Source organism: Hydra viridissima, unplaced genomic scaffold, assembly GCF_058129835.1.
Source record: "Hydra viridissima isolate aposymbiotic clone 2 unplaced genomic scaffold, HvirCarnegie_v1 scaffold_2, whole genome shotgun sequence".
Classification (NCBI taxonomy): Eukaryota; Metazoa; Cnidaria; class Hydrozoa; order Anthoathecata; family Hydridae; genus Hydra; species Hydra viridissima.
This window is the reverse complement of record NW_028324301.1, coordinates 11,083,642-11,096,609: the sequence shown is the minus strand read 5'-3', so window position 1 is coordinate 11,096,609 and position 12,968 is coordinate 11,083,642. Positions and strand designations below refer to the sequence as shown.

Genomic DNA, 12,968 nt, shown 5'->3' with positions numbered 1-12,968 from the left:
AAGACTCATCAGAAATGATGCATTTCCGAAGAGTCTTTATTGATAAAACACTGTTAAAGGAAAAATTTTTGTAAGGCGATTTTCTCCAAATTCAATTTATTATTGCTCTGTTCTTTTAAGAAAATTGAGCACTCTATTTTGTAGAATACATTTTAAAATTTGTATATATATATATATATTTATACACACACACACACACACACACACACACACACACACACACTTACCTTTTTATATTTGATTAGTTTAAAATGCAGTTTTTTTATTTATAACTGGTGTTACTAAAATTGTACACTCAAAATGGGTCACAATATGGGATTTCAATTCTACATGCATGGATACAAACATTCGAATGCTTAATCCACATTGCTTACAAATTACCAGTCAAGAAATGGTCATCATGATTATCAGCTGACAAGCAACAAATTGAAATGCAAAAGAAAAAAATTCAACTTGCTTTTCAAGAGAAGATGGGACTAATTGTCGATAGGCCTAAGGCTAGCGGCTCAGAACACCTCCAGAAGAGCCTTTCAGAATGAACAACTGTTTTCTGAAATCACAGGACTTATTTTTGAACTTATAAAAATGTTCTATGTTGACTTGTATTTCATGTGGTTTTGAGCTTGACACATTTATTCAGGGAATACTGTAGGGGAAAACCTCAATGGATGGGACAGTTTTTGCAAAATGCTTTTTAAACGTAGATAAAATTGTTTAATATATATATTTAAATATGTTTGATAACCACCAACTCTTGCTCAATGATATGGTAAAACAAAAAAATTGGATTTGCATTTGGCTATTGGAAAAAAGAGAGTTTTATTGGAGCATGACATTTGTCCCATTCATTAAGTATGTCTCATTAAATGGGACAAACATTAAAGAATTAAAAATAAACGTATTTAATTCAATCATTTTTCAAATTAGTTTATTAATTGTAAATGTAGTTAAATATATAGATACATACATAAAGACCACACAAAAAATATTTTTAACTTTAAACATTTTAACTCTAATAAATTTCAATCAAAGTAGAACTTTCTCATTTTAGAATATTATATTTAGTTATTTTTATTTAAGTAAAATATTGCAGTATAAAAGTGTGTAAATAATACCCATTACCCATGGGGATAAAAGTAAGGGACTGCAGCATCCCTCTGCTGAGCTGTAAATAATACTTTATTAAATTCATTCAATAGGTAGTACTTTGTCCCATTCAATATGCGCATCACTTTATTAAAAAATGATTAGTCACACCAAAAACACCATTAATTAAGCTTGAATGTTTTACTCACTGTAGTACTAGAGACTGTTATCTATTTAAGCATGGAATTTTATTTTCCATAACTACAAAAAATGCTGCAAAATCAGAAGAAAAAAAAACATTTTTAAAAATTACTTTTTACATTCGAAAACACAATAACATCCATTGTCATTACGGTCATAGAGCAATAGGATGGATGAGTGGGTCAGTTGAGTTCTTGTTTCTATCACTCTTTGTTACAGGAGTTTGAATATCCTTACACCGATGCTTGTATAAGAATCTGAGTTTGTCCCATTCAATAATCGGGCGCTACTCGACTTTCTCCCCCCTCCCCCCCCTAATTTTATGATTGATTCTGATAGAGAATTTTATGCTGATTCATAAAAGTATAAAAACATAGACCTGAAAATTAACGGAAAGTGCTCTAATTCGAAGTCAAAGTTGTAAAAAATCCCACTAAAAACCCTAATATTCGCCATTTTTTTAAAAAACGCTTTCATTTTTAACGAAAACTAATTACCGTTACATTGCGCAATAAACAGACCTGGTTTCCATAAGCCTTAGCATTATTATTTTAAAGTATGGTAACGAAAGTGTTATAATGAAATGAAATTAATAGAAGACTTCAAATAAAGTTTGAACGTAGAATTTGAGAATGTAGAAAAATTGATGAATAATTATTATTGTATCATACGCTGGTTTATTTTATTAAAAAAAACGGTTTGAAAGTTACATTTTCTAAATTTTACATGTGATAGAACAACTATGAACTGAGTTTCAAAAGTTCTTCTTTTAGGAAAAAAAACTGTTGAATTCTTTTTTAAAATTTATTACAATAGTACATTACTTGCAAAATAGTTTATTCTCTAATAATCAAAAAGCGGCTATTTTCATTGCCACAAAAAATTGCGCAAGGTAAACATACTTTAACGACTTTTTTAACGTAAAAACCATGCTATTAATGTATTGCTTTTGTCAGCTAAAAGTTCATTAATTTATTATTTACAAAATGGCGATTATTAGGGTTTTTAGTGGGATTTTTTACAACTTTGACTTCGAATTAGAGCACTTTCCGTTGATTTTCAGGTCTATGTTTTTATATTTTTATGAATCAGCATAAAATTCTCTATCAGAATCAATCATAAAATTAGGGGGGGGGGGGGGGGGGGGGGGAGAAAGTCGAGTAGCGCCCAATAATCGTCCCATTCATTAAGGTTCTCCCCTACACATACAGCTAGGTTTTACATGGAATTTTATCCATGGTACTATATGCCGCAGAGCATTCACAAAATGTTAATTCATGCTCCCAGTGTTGTTGATTAGATGGCATTACCAATTGGGCTCTTAAGTGAAAAAACTATAGAGGCCCGGAATAAAGATTTTAAAAAGTATCGTGAGCATTTTACACGGAAGTGTGACCGTTTCAAATGTAATGAAGATTTATTTAAGCAATTATTTTGTTCTAGTGATCCAGTCATTTCTTCACTAACAACAATAGTTATTAAATTATTAATTTTGTCTCAAAATTGGCCAAACCGTAGTGCCATTTATATATTAATTCTTTTCGCAAAGAACGTGGATGAGAGCGTGAAGATTTAACAATTCACCGACTTTCTATTCTATTTCTATAACTATATCCTTATAAAAACACTTCATCTTCAGCGAGGTTCTAACAGCGCGCAAGTCAAAAAAGGTTGCTTCATGAGAGAGTAAAAAAAATTGCATGAGTTTATCTTAGACTTTAAGTAATAATGTTTTTAATTATTACACGCAAATGGACAAATGGATGGTTAAATGTTATCATGCTTTTATTGGTCGATACGATGCGAGCCCTTATACAATATTCAATCACATTGAAATAAAAAAAAAACTGTTGTAAAATTACTTAACGCACTGTTAGAACTCTGACGATATGTAGTGGAATATTGTTGACAACAGTAAATGACAATTTATAAACTATTTCCAGTACTTCCATGTAAAAACAAATGCTTAAATTGCGTAACTTATTATCGTACAATGTGGTTTGTGGGGGCGGACGCTACAAAATCTCTAACTAGCATGTGCAACAGATAAACATTTAAATTTTCAATCAATCTTCGTCATCCTAAACATTTTATATTGGGTTCCACATGAAGGTTTAGAACTTCTGTTTATTTGATTATTTTTAATTTGCACCCATGTAATAGGAACCAACCTAATGTGCACACCATACAAGTGTCGTTCAAAATCTTGAATTTAAGTCAGAAATAAAAGAGTTAATAAAGGAGAGAATGTGAAGAATGTTATTAAAAGGAATGTTACAAGAGGGAAGAGTCATTTGCAAGTAACAATCGTTTTAAAGAAAAACGTATCAATTAAAACATTTTTATTTCAAACACACTTTTAAGTGACGTTATAAAAAACTTTTTACATATTACAGGGTTGGCCTTTTTTTTCTTAAAAAAAAAAAAAAAAAAAAAAAAAAAAAAAAAAAGGCAAGACATAAACTGTTCCACTGTGGATTATATCAATGGATCACTTTCTCCTAATAAAGAGTAAGCAGTATAATATATGACATTATTTTTCAAGTGCTTTGCCAGCTCTGTTCAACAATCGCTTGAACTTTCTTTTCGTACTCTCGCTTATTTTCCTGGTACAACTGAGCAGCTAAACTATTGGCTGGACTATTCGGATTAGGCTCATCGAGTAAAGACTAAAAAAAAAACTCGTTAATTCATTTGTTCACTCGTTCATTCATTTAATGCGGTAGGCTAGAGCTAATACTTTTAAAAACATTCCAACCAGCCTCAAAGAACTTTAAACATATTTAAGGTGTTACTTGAATTGAGGTCAATATTGATGATACATCATATGTTGGACTCCATCTATTTTGTAATATATCCAAACATATGCCACCATCAGCATAGACTACAGATAAATTAAAAATGATATTAGAAAATTCTATTAAATGATAATCTATTCTTGTAGAGTTTATTGTAAGAACAATCTTCCAAACTCATTAAAACAAAAATCTTGCAAATTACAGCAATTAGTTTCAAAACGCACTTGGACCTAGGGATTAGATTAACAGTATTGCAACCTCAACTTGGACCATGTCAGTATAAGATTAGTTAAAACAAAAAAAAAAGTAAAGTCGGAATAATGACTTACCATTTGGATGAAACATTTTAGATATAAATTTGACTATTGGTGGTTTATTAGGATATTCTTCTGTGAACTCCATTGTTAAGCGAAATGTACCTGAACATAAAAAAGTTAAAGAATAATAAATTGGGCAATTTACATTTTGTTTTTACTTTTGGAAAGATATTAAAATACCAAAGCTAAATTCAGATTTTCAATTCTTTGATATTGCATTTTGAATTTTAATGAATTTGATGGAAGCTTCAGAAGATGACAAATACATCAAAATAGAATATCTCTGCTCAAATATATATTAATCAATTTTTTTGTCACATAAACTAATTTTTAGTGTCACCTAAGAAGTGGCTAATATTAACCAACTTTTAAGTATTTTAGTACAAGATATTTTGAAAAAAAGATTTTTTTTTCTATTGATTTTGATCGGAAAGACAAGCTGTGTTCTGTGCCCAGCTAAAAAAATTGAAGAACAATAAGATTTGTGGGAGGATGTGACTTGTGAATTAAATGTGGATAAATTGAATATTTAAAAACCTTTTTTTAAAAAAATTTTCTTTAATAAAAAGCAGGAAACCTTTTGCCACTAAAGTTGTAGCATTAGAAACATTTATTACATTTTGTATGATAATAATAAAAAACAACAAAAAAACAAAAAAACAGTGGGTAAAACCTGTCAGCATCAAAATGGAACATTCAATGGAGGTAAGTTTTATGATGGTGTATGGAGCAACAAAGTGTGGCGTTTGTTGAAATGTTATTTCTGAGACAGTCAATGCTGAAAGTTACCAACAAAAATGACCAACAATAATTTGACTCTAGCATTGCAAGAAAAACAATCAGAAAAAAACAGCACATTGCAAAAAACCCACACATTGCAAAATTAGTAAAAGAAATATTAAAAGTATTGAGATTTTTTAATCCATCTCAATAGATATCTTGATCTCGCTAGATATCTTCATCCTACTAGATATTACTTACTAGAATTCTTTTGTTGTCCAAATGATGATGATAAATTCATACAACACAATACTTTGAATAAAAGATAATGCATCTTTTATTTAGACGAAAATAAACTCATTACAAGGACTACCACATGAAAGGACATACTAAGCCAATTTTCTGACTTCTCCAGCGGACACCATTATTTCTTTTAAATTCCCAAATAGACGTGGAATTGTGAATAGTTAAGGAAACTATAGAAAAACATAATCATTATCTCTTATTTAGATGAAGTTGAAATTCATAATTTAAATAGCATGCTTCCCCCACATGAGCATTTTATTATTTTACACTTGTTGGAGATTATACTTGTTCAATCACCCATTTTTTATTATCTTTTTTAAATGAAATTGGTGGATTGCAAAGCCAAATATTGAATTCAAACAATGTTCTGGTCTGCTATTCATAATCCATTGAGGCTATTAATTTGTTTTAAACCTGCATTCTTCATGTGGATGATGTAATTGAAAAAGTGACAATGATTCATCAAGCTAATGATTTTAAATTAATTGGTGTTGAAAAGCCACAAAAAAATTTATCACTAGATAATTGAAATTCTTGTGTACCAAAACCTTCTTTTAGTCAAAGTAAATATGATCAACTTTATGATTTCTCAGTAAGTGAAACCTGTAGTCTACCATTTCTGCCTCAAACATCAATCAGATTTTTAAAAAAACATTTAAAAAAGCAAAAAATAATCAACAGAATATTGTTTTTTAATTTCAGTAATTGACAAGGTTAAAATTTTGCTAACAGATGCTTATTCTGGTGGAGTTTTAAACAGAATGGCAGAAAAATAATCCAAAATCCAAGACAACCTCTATGCTACGTGTCTTGATAAAATGCTTAGACAGTGAAACTACTTTCATGGTTTGTGAACAAAGGTTTCACAAACAAACATTTTTAAATTTATTACTATATCAATTTTTTATTTTTAGCTGCAGTTATAGTTAAAAAAACAAGGTGCAATTGTTATAGGATCTGTGACTGATAACCAAAAAAATCATCAATAGTGCAAAATATTCAACAGAATTACTAATTTTTGGACCATTCACCTATTAAATGATTAAAGTGTTTGGTTTTTTTGTTTGTTTGTTTGATACTGTCTATCTTCTTAAATGTATATGCAACAACTGGATTTCTGAAAAGTATCAAAAGTTATTTCATGACAATAAAAGTTAGTTCATTTTTGGATCTAAAAAACCTAACCATCAAGATGAGAAAGAGAACCTTTTAATTTTGTTACCTCTATCACTTGCTGCAGCTTATTGCTCTAGGCTTTAACTCTAGAATGTGTAACATCTTTTAAGAAAATTCAATGAGAAAGTAGTAGCCCCTTTTAAATGAAAAGCTTACAAAGCATCCACTTTTTCTTAGCAGATTTTTTATTAACAGATGAAAAGTTAAATCCAAATATTGTTGGAAAAATTTAAAAGTATGGAATCAAGTCATAGAACCAGAAAAATTTAGTGTGTATCCACGTTACCAAAAGAGCCCTTTTACAAACCACAGAAGGGCTAATAGTTGTAAGAAAGCATTTGTTTTCTGTAGGCTTTGATTATGTTTTGTTTTGTGAGCTTCTAAGTGACAGAATTGAAGAGGAATTTTCAGTCTATAATCAATTTACAGGAGCCAATGTTTGTATGGGAGCAGGTGATGTTTTTTCTGCTTTTGAAAAACATTCAGTATGATTTGAGGCATCATTTCAGGATTAAGTAGAAGCAAAGTAATCTAAAAAAAAGCTCACACATCCAAAGGTCCAATCAACACTGAAGATCCAAATATGTTTGTCTTTCTGGCACTGAATAGTTTACTTTTTCCTATGTGGCTGCATAAAAAAAAGTGAAAATGAACTATTTTGTAATGAGGATGAATCTTTACTGACTAATGAACATAGAGATTTCATTGTAATTTCATTAGTAGTAACTTATCATTTTTGTAAAATTGTTTTAGTAATGCTATTCGTGTTAAAATGTGTCTTAATAAAACAGTGTTTTGATGCAATTTAATGAAGTAAGCATTTAGTGATAATTATCTAATGGCCTCTGTTGAAGAAGTTAGAAAATTGATTTTAAACATCTTTTATTTAGTAGTCCTTGACTCATTAACATATTTAGTATATTGTAACAAATATTGTTAATAGAATAATACACTATAATTTCAACCCAAATATTTATCAAAATATTGGGTTGAAATTATTGTGTATCACTTTATACTTGACTATAATTTCAACTCAATATTTTGGAACATGTGTGATTTGAAGAAGATTGCTTATTAAGAGTCTTTTAAGAATAAAGATGATTAAATTTATATATCCTTGACTTAGTACAGAACCTAGTAGAGAACTTAAAAAGTAAAAATCAAATGTAAAGTCACTTTTTCAATTGTGTAGAGTAGTTAGTTGCTTTTTAAAACAACATGTAATTAACGTCAATAACTGCAGTTACAACTATTTCAATTTGTAAGCTGTTACAAGTTAAAGCAGTTTTAAAATTAAAAAATATTGATATCAAAAGGATTTTGTAAAACAACATTTGTCATCTTAATTCTAATTTAAAGCTTTTTAATAAGTATGCAGTTACACTCCATATAATACTATAAATTTTTGCTGCCATTAACTTTTCTTATTTGTACTAACTTGGCTATTATTCATAAAAGAGTAACTATTACCTCCTTCAAATGGTGTATCATCGGGCCTATAAATAGAAATACTGCATTTATAAAATATCAAACAACTTTCAAGACAATAATCAAAACATTATGTAAGGATGACCTATCTAAAGTAATCATTTAATGCAGCTATAAGAAATATTGCATCAAATCAAAAAAATTGAACCACAGAACATAACAGCTGTCTTAGTTATTTTGTGAAATAGTTAAAACCCAAAGTATTGCTTTTCAATTTGAAGCTTGTAATTCTTTGGCTGCAGAATAAAATTCTAAAAAATTTACTTTTACTTGATACGTGTTTCTCAAACTATGAGGCAATTAAATAGTAAGATTTAAAAAAACTGGTTTGGAAGTTAATACCTGTAATGTTTTGTGGATCGATTTTTAAATCAAACTACAAGTGTTTTTCCTTTATGCTTATTGTATAACATATCATTAATTAATAACAGAGCATCAAATATTTACATTACTCTGTTATTTAAAACATACTACAGTTTAGCTTTTTCACATTAAAAAAAAAATTTTTTAGTGCAACTTTAAACTCTTTATAACGTTAGAAACATAATAAATTTTTGATGAAAGAACAATTATCATATCTTCTTAAACTCTAAAATAGAGAGTTGTTTTTACTTTTCGATCTCTATAGGTATATATCACTTTTTTACTGTTAAATATTTCTATGGGCTTTACATAAAAGTAACATGCAAAAGGAATCATCTTGTTAATGAAGTTCTTACCCAAAAATTACAGCATTCCATAGCATTATATTATTTTCGGATGGCGCACCACTAACACCAGTTGGAGGGTCATCTTGTAATCTACATACAAATATTTTTTCTCAAAAACAGACAAACAAGCTGAGATAAATTAGTTCAACTTATTAAAAAAACTCAACTTGTTGAAAAAAGATCAACTCATTAAAAAATGTCTTTGATATAAATTCATGAATTTTTAAAAATAAGCTATGAAACCAGTCACGTAATTTTTTTTAGAAACCTTTTTAAAACTGTAGATGTTTATGATTGTATATATAAAAATACTTAGTTTATCATACTTAAAATATACTATTTTATACTTTCATTATTTATGTAAACTGTGAAAGATTAATGTGCATCAGCAGTTAGATTTTCAACTGCCAGAGATAAACTGAGAGTTTACTTAATCTAATCCCAAAAAACTTTTTGTTGGTGATAAGTTATAACTGACTTTAACTCCTATAAATCACTTTTAAGTGCTATAGAAAAACCTTTATTGAGTTTTATTGCTTTTTTCCTTTCTTTCTCACTCTCTCTCTTTTCTTTTTCTTTCTTTCTTTTTTTTTTTTTTTTTTTTTTGTCAATTTTATTCCATACCTCAAAGATTAAGATCGGATCATTTCCCCATTTATTTTCTCAACCATTTAAGCTATGTTTTACATACTGAGGGATGCTAGTAAAAACGAAAGAAATAGGTTATTTACGAGTTATCACCTTAACAGTCATGGTTTTCTCACCGTTTGAAATCTCTCATCAATCTTCGACGAGCAGGAGTAGACATTTCTTTTTCAAATTTTCGGTAAGTTGTTTAGAAGATAATTTTATCTAGAATTGCGAATCCAACATGTTATTTATGTATTTACTTTCTTGCTAAGACAATTTTCGCAAGACAAGTAACTACATCTGCTTCTGCAATACGTAAACTTTCAACTTTCAATTTAACTTTATGATGTAATAAAGTTTTTCGACTCGATACGATTTTGAATTGACACGAATACGTAAACATCGATCGCAAATAAGTTTGTCGTGTAAATTTGTAAGAACTTCTAACTAAAAAGTGGTTTAAATTATTTTAAAAAATAACCCTGAAAGCAAGATTGGAAATATAAATCGTCCAAACTTATTGATTTTTTTTAACTTATGAGTTTGCTTAAATTCTTAAACCTTTTTTTAATAATAGCTATTCCATTCAGTAAGTTTGTCGTTTAAATTTGTAAGAACTTCTAACTAAAAAGTGGTTTAAATTATTTAAAAAAATTAACCTGAAAGCAAGGTTGGAAATATAAATCGTCCAAACTTATTGATTTTTTTAACTTATGAATTTGCTTAAATTCTTAAACCTTTTTTTAATAACAGCTATTCCATGCAGTATTCTAGAATTTTCAAAGTTTTCAAATTGTAGAAATGAAGAAACTAAATCTATCATCGGAAAGCTAAAAATTTGCCCGTTTTTAAAAATGTAAACACTTAACACTTTTTTTTTCATAATTATCGAATTTAGCTTTTTATTTATGCAAAAATAATTTGAAACAATTTAAAAATTTAGCTAACTTGTTAAAGGTTTTTTGTACCGCAGCTTCCTGAGTTATTGAAAAATAGAGTGAAATCACCTTTAAACAATTTAAGAGTTTTTTTTTCAAGATTTTGCTATTTGAGCAACAAAAGGGTTGTCACGAATATATGCCATAATATTGTGAGGCACTTCTATTAACTTTCTGGGGTAGAGTATAATTATTCCAAATTAATAATTATTGGTCATTGATCAAACTCATCTTATGTCACATACTTTTTTGTCACGCCTTGTCACCGCTGGACATGCAAGCAACAAAAAGTAAAATACTCACATAGACATGGTTTTAATTTTAAATTAACTAAAGGTTCACCACCATCTAATTAAAAAGTCTTTTTAAAAAAAAAAAAGTTTGCCACCAATCTGCATTTCGATCCATTCAAAAAGTATTATAGTAATGCACGTACAGCTTAAATGGTTCCTATCAACTTTCCAGGGTTGGCCAGGGTTTCAATCAACTTTTAAAGGATTTCAGAATTAGTTTACCATGCTTTTTAAAAATATTGACAGAAAACACAGCATCATTATCAACAGAAATTTGTTCATTTTTAGCTCTGTTAAAGAAATTCTGTTAAATATAGAGCTCAATAGTCAGTTACAACTACAACTAAAAATTGTTCAGTACCTCAAGATCAATTAACACAATTTTCCTCGGTTAATTCTGCATCATTAGCACCTTTACCCCTATATGAATCTTTAGTTAAACCTTCGCGTGGATCAATTTCTCCAGGACAGGTTTGTAATTTAATTATTGGTCAAAATAATATAAGGCCTTTCTCTAAAAGTTATCCCTTGAAAATTTTTATCAAAATGTAAAAAAAATTACCACTTGCATATTGACTGACACACCAGAGAGAGAAGTTTTAGTCGCTACTTGTTTTGTTTTATTGTTGTTTTTTATTGCTTAAGCATGCAAAAGTTTTATCAGATGGGCTACCAATAAGATAGCTATCTGACAATAGGAGATTTTACTTCAAATTAGATTTATTTACTCTCAAAATATCTCTATAATCGTGTCGGTATCAATCCAAACTAATCTAACATACTAGATTTAAACTTATAAAAATTAAAATTTTTGAAATCTATAAAGTCTTTTTCATTCAAATATTAGATTTGTTACCTCGTTGTCCGCTCCGTTAGATCTTATGAAATAACGATGGGGACTGTAACTTAGTGGACAGAATTAGTTAGAGAACTAACTAACTCAATGCAGTAAGCCAATAGTTTTTTGTGGATTTCATTGAACAATTTTTGAAATCAGATTATAAGCTATCTAATACAGGAATGCATCATACCTAACAAACGTAAATGACCTAGTTGACTCAACGCAAGTCATAGTCATAAAAATATCCTTTAAATTAATTACACGTTAAATACTTGACTTGACAGTAAAAATAGGCAAGGTATAAGTGTTCAGCCATTCATAAATAAAAAGTGGCATGCCATTTACACATGGTTATATAGTACAATAAAATATGAGATTTCCTAAAATTTGTAAAGATGTTAAGGTTCTTAAATGTTCTCGTCACCAATAACCATTACCATGTGAGAACATTCTGCAAATGTTTCTTAGAGATGTGCATTAAATAAAGAGTTAATGAGTATCCTGTACGCACCCTTTGGAAAAGAAGGCTAACTGAGCGGTTTTTTACAAAAGTTATCGGTCGTTTACACAAAATTTAAAGCAAAATTTTAACGAAATCTTGTTCGTATACGTTGCTAACTAAATACATTTTCTTAGAACTGAAGAATTTTCTTAGAACTATTGCCTAAATTGAACCAGTTTAATTTATCAAATTTAGGGAGCCTAGCAGAAAAAACGAGAAATCGGCTCATACATTCTAATTTTTAATGAAGCGGTCTTTACAAAATTACTATTTTTATTTTTTCTCCATTGCGAAAGTAATTAATTAGCATTGTTTTATTATTTATAAAATTAAATTGTAAAATTAAATTGTAAAATTAAATTGTAAAATTAAATTGTAAAATTAAATTGTAAAATTAAATTGTAAAATTAAATTGTAAAATTAAATTGTAAAATTAAATTGTAAAATTAAATTGTAAAATTAAATTGTAAAAAACTGCACAACCGAGGTATAATTATGGAACTAAGTTAATAGCAATGCTATTTTTACTTGATTCTCCAAATGTTTTTCTTTTTCATATTTCGAGTTCTGGAGAAATAATCTCTTCACAATAACTATATCTTAAAAGATATAAAATTAAATATATGCGTTTCTAACTAACAGGCTGTCTACTTTAAAACTTTAGTTTTAGGAGGTATAATATCCGCCATCTCCCCTTTTTAACTATAGAAGAAAAATTACATGTAGTCGTCGTCAATGACAAAAAGAAAGGTTTATATGAAACTTGAATATACATATAGATACATAATAGATTAAAAATTTCTTTAGACAATAGTTAAGATATTGCTTTACATTTTTTAAAAAATGCTTTTAATGTAAATTTCGAAGAAGTCAGTTAAGACGTATTTAGAACAGGTTTTAATAATCATTCTAAATGTTCCTTCTAGTTTATTAAAACGCTATAAGTTATGGGATAGCGAAGG

At 28.6% G+C, this 12,968-nt stretch overlaps 1 protein-coding gene across 2 annotated transcripts; it reads right to left on the bottom strand.

The window, feature by feature from the left end:
* Positions 1-3,706: 3,706 nt before the first annotated feature.
* LOC145186545 (ubiquitin-conjugating enzyme E2 A) lies at positions 3,707-9,789 on the bottom strand. Of its 2 annotated transcripts, none has more exons than XM_090079707.1 (6): positions 9,567-9,789; positions 8,812-8,892; positions 8,075-8,100; positions 4,415-4,504; positions 4,083-4,171; positions 3,707-3,956 (listed from the first exon to the last, which is right to left on the bottom strand). In XM_090079707.1, exons 1-6 carry the CDS (start codon positions 9,608-9,610, stop codon positions 3,828-3,830), a joined length of 459 nt encoding a protein of 152 aa, XP_089935833.1. In that variant the 5' UTR covers positions 9,611-9,789; the 3' UTR covers positions 3,707-3,827. The 2 variants fall into 2 exon arrangements, with proteins under 2 accessions (XP_089935833.1, XP_089935834.1); XM_090079708.1 differs by having other exon boundaries at positions 9,544-9,764.
* Positions 9,790-12,968: the final 3,179 nt, after the last annotated feature.